We start from the raw sequence: 7745 nt of genomic DNA on the forward strand, positions 1-7745 counted from the left end.
GGTAATGCACCTCTAAGCTGGTTTGCCAACCAACAATAAACACCAAAGAAGCAGAAGAGAGAGAGGAAGCTAGCCGTGTTGGTGAACCAGCAGCAGGTAACTAAAGCAAAATACCAATAAAATACATATTTTTTTTAATTTCAGAAAATGTTTCTGTTAATATTATTAGTTGTTAAAGTAGCAACACTTGCTACGTCATTGTACTGCTGCGTTATGGAGACTAATTAACTAGATTAACCTAGTTAATGGTAACAGTGACGTCAGTTTAACAACAACAACAACAACAACCAACGTTAGCTCTGCTGTTATGAGTAAAATGTGTAGTTTGTATTTAACACCACACAAAAAAACGTTGTTCTATAATGTATATTAATTATTCTATAGCCTTTTTGTCTCACTTATACAAACGTGCAGAGGATGGCTGGCAGAGCAGACCCTGAGCAAAGATAGATATTGAACAATGCTCACACAATAGTTTGATTTGTGCAAAAGAAATACTCGCATTACAGCTCCCCATCATGTACCAGCACGTACCCAGCCCTGTGCAGGAATCTGGATTGTAGTATCCCCTCCCTGTAGGTCTGACTTTGCTGAGAAACCTTGGCTTTTGTGTGTCATCTACTATATGTTGTTTTTAAAGGTCCTATATAGTAAAAAAAAAAATAGATTTTCATGTCTTTTATATTATAAAGCAGGTTTAAGTGCTATATAGATACTGTTAAACTATCAAAACACTCAATATATGGAGAAATACACAAAGCCCTATTCAGAAATTGTGTGTTTGAAACAAGCCGTTAGGATTTCTGTCCATTTGTGATGTCACAAATATACAATATTTATACCATTTCACAGTTTTAAACGTAAACATTCTAAATGTGTCCCAATTTATTTCCTGTTGCAGTGTATGTAAATAACATCAGCTGATAGTAAGTAAACATGGACCCAAAATGTTGCCTAGCAACGCAATTCCGTTGCAATTCCCTTGAAATGCGCTAAAACGGAGCGTTTCAGACAGAGGGTGAATACAGGCATATTCAGGCAGACAGTATAAGGAAAATAAAGTTTTTTTGAACATTACAGCATGTAAACATGTTCTAGTAGAAACACAAAATACAAGTATGAACCTGCAAATGAGCATGATATGGGATCTTTAAATTATAATGTGACATCAGTGTGTCAAGAAAGATGTAGGACTTGATATACTGTATTACGAATACAAACAGATCTTATTCTGATTCTATTTACAGATGCTGATATGTCACTTCTCAGCCAGCATCTGGTTTTCATTGAATGAAGCTCGATATAAAGACTGATTAGCAGCACACAATGGATTCCCCCGAAGCCGAGGTTTCAACCCACGGTGAACGAAAAGAAGACAACGCCCCAAGCACGTCAAATACATCAGGTGAAAGAGAAGATGGACCAAAGCCAAAGAAGGCACCTTTGAAGAGGACCGCTGGCAAGCCTACAAATGCAAAAGCCAAGAAGCCTAAAAAGGCCAGAGTCTCCAGGCCGCCTCCGCTTGGCTACACTGTCCATCAAGGGGAAGATATGCTTCTTGTCATATCAAGTTCTACTTCTCAGTACCATAATTCAGCCTGGACTCCCCCAAAGAAGGGAAGCAAAAAGAAGAAGCTAACTAAAGGAAAAGGGAAAGCTAAACCGGTTAAGAGAAAAAAGACAGTCCGTGCAACGCCTAAACTGGCAAATAATCCAGTTGCCAAGGAAAAAGAGGACATTAATGTGTTTGTGCCACAGAAAGCCACAGACCACAGATGGGGTCAAAGTCTTCCCGAGGAGGTGCTAATCAGTATTTTTCAGATGGTGCTCGTCCAAGATGGTGCTGTACCATTTCTATGCAGGTAATAATAAACTCGTATTTGATGTGATGTAGCTGTGATTAGTGAATACTTAAATAATCTGAGATTTTTACTATGACCAGAGTGAGATCCTTTATTTCAATGTTATCATTTATCAACCTTCTATGATGATGATATGATCATATCATGTCATAGCTTTGCAAAATCATGTTGTCCAAATTAATTATTCCAAAATTGTATTTAAACTTAGGCAAATATGCTGCTTTATGCAAATGCATGTATATATTTATTATTGGAAATCAATTAACAACACAAAACAATGACACATATTGTCCAGAAACCCTCACAGGTACTGCATTTAGCATAAAAAAATGCTCAAATCACAACATGGCAAACTGCAGCCCAACAGGCAACAACAGCTGTCAGTGTGCTGACTTGACTATGACTTAATGGCTATGCCAGTTTGGAGCATTATTTAGCCTCCTTTGTGACAAGCTAGTATGACATGGTTGGTACAAATGGATTCCTTAGGTTTTCTAGTTCCACATGATGCCAGCATCTTCACTCTACAACTTAATAATTGCAAGTTGCGTTAATGCATTAAAAAAATTAGTGGCGTCAAAACGAATTTGCGTTGACGCTATTATCGCATTAACTTTGACAGCCCTAGTGTATATATATATATAAGTTTTATCTGTTATAATGCATAACAGTTTTACACCTTTCATTGGACTGAACATCAATTTCATTATTTTATGTAAGATTCTGTATATACATTTATGAGATCATAATTACGACTACAAATAACGATTACTTTCATAATTGTTTAAACTGCTGGTTGTTTTCTTCATTAATCATTTTGTCCATAAAATGTCAGAACATAGTGAAAAATCACAATTTCACAGAACTCAATATGACGTCTTCAAATTCCCAATTTTGTCGAACCATCAGTCCAAAACCCAAATATAATCAATTTGCTACCATATAAGACCAAGAAAACCAGCAGATATTCACATTTCATTTCAGTTATTCATGTCCATAATAGCATTGTTTTCATCTATATCATTCAGCTGCAGTGTTATTCGGGAACCATAAATTCCACACTGAACAAAATCCCTCTTTCCGTCTGTGTTTCCGGTGTAGGGTGGGGAGTGTTTGTCGTCTGTGGAACGCTGCGGCCTCCAGTCCGGTCCTTTGGCGTAAAGTGACTGTAGGTCACTGCTGGATTGCACCGGGGAAAACTCAGCTCCCTAAAACTGAGAATAAGATTAAGGACACTTTTAACTGGCTGGCACAGAACAGGTCAGTATTGTTAGTTTTATGGCAACGTTTGACATTAACATCGTGTGAACTGTGATCTAGTTTGTGCTTAGATGTCTTATATTTTCGATATCTTGAAAAATAAATAATAAACTACTTCTTGGTCTCTAGATTCTCTCAGCTACGAGACTTCTCTCTCTGTCACTGGACAAAGAATGCCACCTATGCTGTAGAGGTAAGTCGTCAAGACTAGATATCTGTCCTTTCCAACTATTATTTTATAAGCCTCTGAACTGAAAAGATTAGTCAACTCACCAATTGGATGGAAAATTGAATCAGGCAACTATTTTGATGATCATGTTTCTGTTATTTTTCATCCAAAAATGCCAAATACTTGTTGGTTCTATGTTCTCAAATGTGTGGACTTGATTCTGGGTTATGACAATAAAGTTAAAGAATATTTTTGGGTGTTTGTTTGACAATTTGAATACATCCCTTACTTTGGGCTTTATAATCTGACACTTAATAGACAAAACAATCTATTGAGAAAATAATCAGCCGATGACTCAATAATGAATGTAATTGTTAGTTGAGTCTTAATAGGCTCCATTGAAGAGTTTTGATCTAAAATAAGAGGTACAAAACTACCTTTTTTTTTAACAAAATATTGTCTTGTGAATTATAGGTTGCGGTTTTTATCAACACATTTTGTATTTACCATGTTTTTTTTCTGCTTATGTTGTGATCAAATTTAGGTTGTGTCGCAGCTGTGCCCTCACCTTCGGTCCCTTAAACTCTCCTACTGTACAGGCCTGGCAGCGACAGCCTTCCACAGCCTCGGTCTGCACGGCCGGTCTCTTCAGAGCATGGACCTCCAGTATTCAGAGGTACATCAAGAACCAGCTCAGTTGTTTTATTAGTTTCACAGTAAAAAAATGTTGGAAAATGTGGTGGATGCATCCCAAAACTAGGGCTGTCAAAGTTAACATGGTACTAACACGTTAACGCAAAATAACTAACCACTAACTTCTTTAACGCATTAACGCAACTTGCGATTTTTAGATTGTAGGGGACTCAGTTTTAAAGCTAGAGTGAATATACTGGTATCATATGAAACTAAAAAGCCTAATGAATCCATTGGTACCAACCATGTCATACTAGCTTTGCGACGGAGGCTAAATAACGCTCCAAACTTACACAAAATTTTGGCGAGGAAAAACTGTCATGGCCATTTTCAAAGGGGTCCCCACAAAACACATTTTTGGCCATAACTCAATAATTTGTATGCTAATTATGACAATTTCACACTAATGCCTAATAGGATAAAATGATGAAGTGATGACATTTTGGACAGACATGGATGTAAACTGCAACTTGACTGGTTGGCGGAGGAACACAACAACAAGGTGGTAATACTAGTTGTTTTAGTTTCAGGTGGAGGGACTCCTGGAGTACCTGGAAAATCATGGGAGCCAAATCAAGCAAATTTTGTTCACCCATGGAATAAAGAATGACAGGCTTCTGTCCGCCATCACGGTAAGCATCCCACTCCCCTTCTCTCCAAACTGCATGTTTTTTTTAATGTTTATTTTAAACACAACCTATCGTATTTGTCTTTTCAGAGGGGGTGCTGTCCAGATTTGGAGTTGTTGGAAGTCAACACAAAGCTCGACAGTAAAGATTGTGAACTTCCCGTTTGCATTCAGGCACTACAGATGGCATGCCCTAAACTCAAGGTAAAAAAAAGCATCTAATATTGCAGTTTTCTACATCAACGTGACTTGTGACAATATGTAAATATGACTGAATTGCAATGGTAATTGTATAATAATGTTTTATGTATCTCGCACTGTAATTTCCTTGCTTCAGAGTTGGATCACTGCTAAATGAAGAAACTGATTATAATTAATTTTACAGCTCTTGTGAAGTGTAATGCTTTTAGAGCTTAAACAATCGCTTCGTCGATCGACAGAATATGAAATTGTTTTGATAACTCATTAATTGTTCAAGTAATTTTTCAAGCAAAAATATGAGGAGTTGATGCTCTTCTTTGCCATATATCATTGTGTACTGGATATCTTTGGACTGTTGGTCGGACAATACAAAAAATGTGAAAATGTTACCTTGAGCTTTTGCAAGTGCATACAAGGGACATTTTTCACTATATTCTGACATTTCATAAGCAAAATGATTAATTGAGGAAAGATTAATCAATAAGAATAATCGTTAGTTGCAGCCCTATGTTTTATCTCATCTCGTCAGTGAAACATTTTGCACTTTCCATGTTACGAGTAAGTGCACTGTGTGTGTGTATGTGCACAGTGTTTACCCATGAAACTTGTACATCTATTCTACGTCTATTGTACTTCCCATCAGACCTTCCGGATGCTGAATGTCACACCTCTGCATAAGACGATGCGTAATCATGGTGCCGATTCAACATTAGGCTTCCCGTTACTGGAGGAGCTGTGTATTGCAACCACCTCTCTTTCCTATTTGACCGACAAAGATTTGTGGGACATCCTCTTTGGCTCCACCAGGCTGCGAGTGTTGGACCTGCGTGGCTGTTCTCGAATCACACCGTCCGGTCTCGCAACACTACCCTGTCTTGGTAGGCCCAACTCGTGCAATCTATAACTTTGGTCAATTTGGAGTTATTAAGTTACTTAAAGGTGCAGTGTGTAGGATTTGGCGGCATCTAGTGATGCAACCAATTGAAACCTGTGTGATACTGGCATCATATGAAACTAAATAACCTAAGGAATCCATCAGTACTAACCATGTCATACTAGCTGGTCGCAAAGGAGGCTAAATAATGCTCCAAACTTACACTAAATTTTGGCGAGGAAAAACTGTCATGGCCATTTTCAAAGGGGTCCCTTGACCTCTGACCTCAAGATATGTGAATGTAAATGGGTTCTCTGGGTACCCATGAGTCTCCCCTTTACAGACATGCCCACTTTATGATAATCACATGCAGTTTGGGGCAAGTCATAGTCAAGTCAGCACACTGACACATTGACAGCTGTTGTTGCCTGTTGGGCTGCAGTTTGTCATGTTATGATTTGAGCATATTTTTTTATGTTAAATGCAGTACCTGTGAGGGTTTCTGGACAATATTTGTCATTGTTTTGTGTTGTTAATTGATTTACAATAATAAATATATACATAAATTTGCATAAAGCAGCATATTTGCCCACTCCCATGTTGATAAGAGTATTAAATACTTGACAAATCTCCCTTTAAGGTGCATTTCGAATAGATACAAAATGTGTGATTAATTTTCGATTAATCGCAATTAACTATGGACAATCGTAATTAATTGCGATTCAATATTTGAATCGATTGATAGCTCTTGAATTTAGAAATAAAATACCCAGCTGTGTTCATAATATAAATTTGGATTTGCATTAAAAACCCATTTATTAATCAACCCTACCTTCTTTTGCTGTGATTTGGCAGAGCTTGAGTGTCTGTTCTGGGGACAGTATTTCAGCAGCAACGTTGGGTTGTCATCACTTAAGAAGGGGCTTCACGTGGTGACCCAGAAATGGAGTCGAACACTGCAACAGCTTGACATCGCAAATCAGCTCTTCACCGAGGAGGACTTGGAGATAGCGATGGGTTACCTTGCTCAGGCCACAGAGGCAGATACCCTGCGTTCACTAAACCTGAGTGGGACCAGGATCACCCCACCTGCCCTCAGGTACTCAATTCATAGTTCCCCTCTTAACTCTACCAGTCCAAATAGTCAAATAAACAATGAACCAACACTTTTAAGGGTCAGTCTGCAGGCATGCAGAACTGAGCATGAATCAAGCATTCACATTTGTAAATCCTGAGTACCGAAGGTTAAGCATTGTCATCTTTCTAAGGATTTCAAATTGGTATCTGTACTTTATTTTGCAGGCAAGTCATCGGCCACATGACTGCTCTTAGCTACCTCAACCTTTCAGCCTGCCGTTATCTTCCAAGAGGAATGAAGAGAATTTACCGGGGCCAAGAAGACATTCGCCAGCTGCTCGACAAATTGGAGTAGTTGTCATATTCATTTGGTTCCAAAAATGGTTCCAGGCATATGTGAATGTCTTAAAACACACCTCTTTGTGGTTTATGTTGTTAAAGCAATATGGATATTTTACCCACAGGTGTCTCTGTAAATATTGTTTTATATGTATATTGTTCGCACAAAACAGTTCATGCAAAACCCTCCTTACGGTGCTAGAAAGCAAGGGTTTGGAATCAAGTGAGAAAACCCGTTGCTGCTGTATTATTGTCAGTTAACAAGTTAAGAACACTGTCTACACTGTCTTTTTATACATTTTGACACCAAGTTACAATAACACCAGACAAAAGTTTTGCAAGAAATATTTGTAATTTGTAATTAATAATAAAGGTTCAACATGTCACTATAAAGTTTGTTATATACTTTCTTTCCACTAGAGAGTGCTGTACACTCATTTACAGAATGACCGAATGGGGTCTTTCTTGCTGCGTTCATACAGTTGTTGAGGAAAAACATTCAAGTGTTTCAAAGTGAGAGACATATTTAAAACTTACCAATGCTTGCATTTGATTTGCTTTATTGTTGTTGAACCGGTATGGGTGCTCTAAAGGTTGTCCAGCCCAGGTGAGGACTCATTTTACAGTATGTGTTGTATTGAG

The 7745-nt window shown here is 38.0% G+C and overlaps 1 protein-coding gene across 1 annotated transcript; it reads left to right on the forward strand.

Moving 5' to 3' along the window:
- fbxl6 (F-box and leucine-rich repeat protein 6) lies at positions 1-7496 on the forward strand. Its single transcript, XM_074612987.1, has 10 exons — positions 1-96; positions 1248-1862; positions 2964-3122; positions 3252-3315; positions 3836-3967; positions 4509-4616; positions 4703-4816; positions 5457-5691; positions 6543-6786; positions 6990-7496. The coding sequence occupies exons 2-10, from the start codon at positions 1327-1329 to the stop codon at positions 7117-7119; spliced, it is 1722 nt and encodes a 573-aa protein (XP_074469088.1). The 5' UTR covers positions 1-96; positions 1248-1326; the 3' UTR covers positions 7120-7496.
- Positions 7497-7745: the final 249 nt, after the last annotated feature.

This window comes from Sebastes fasciatus, chromosome 17, assembly GCF_043250625.1.
Source record: "Sebastes fasciatus isolate fSebFas1 chromosome 17, fSebFas1.pri, whole genome shotgun sequence".
NCBI lineage: Eukaryota > Metazoa > Chordata > Actinopteri > Perciformes > Sebastidae > Sebastes > Sebastes fasciatus.

Bases quoted from the DNA above. Each gene is read 5' to 3' on its own strand.
- fbxl6 (XM_074612987.1), top strand. From the start codon at position 1,327: ATGGATTCCCCCGAAGCCGAGGTTTCAACCCACGGTGAACGAAAAGAA. The intron at 3,316-3,835 runs GTAAGTCGTCAA...GATCAAATTTAG, and splicing joins ATGCCACCTATGCTGTAGAG to GTTGTGTCGCAGCTGTGCCC. The intron at 6,787-6,989 runs GTACTCAATTCA...TTTATTTTGCAG, and splicing joins ATCACCCCACCTGCCCTCAG to GCAAGTCATCGGCCACATGA.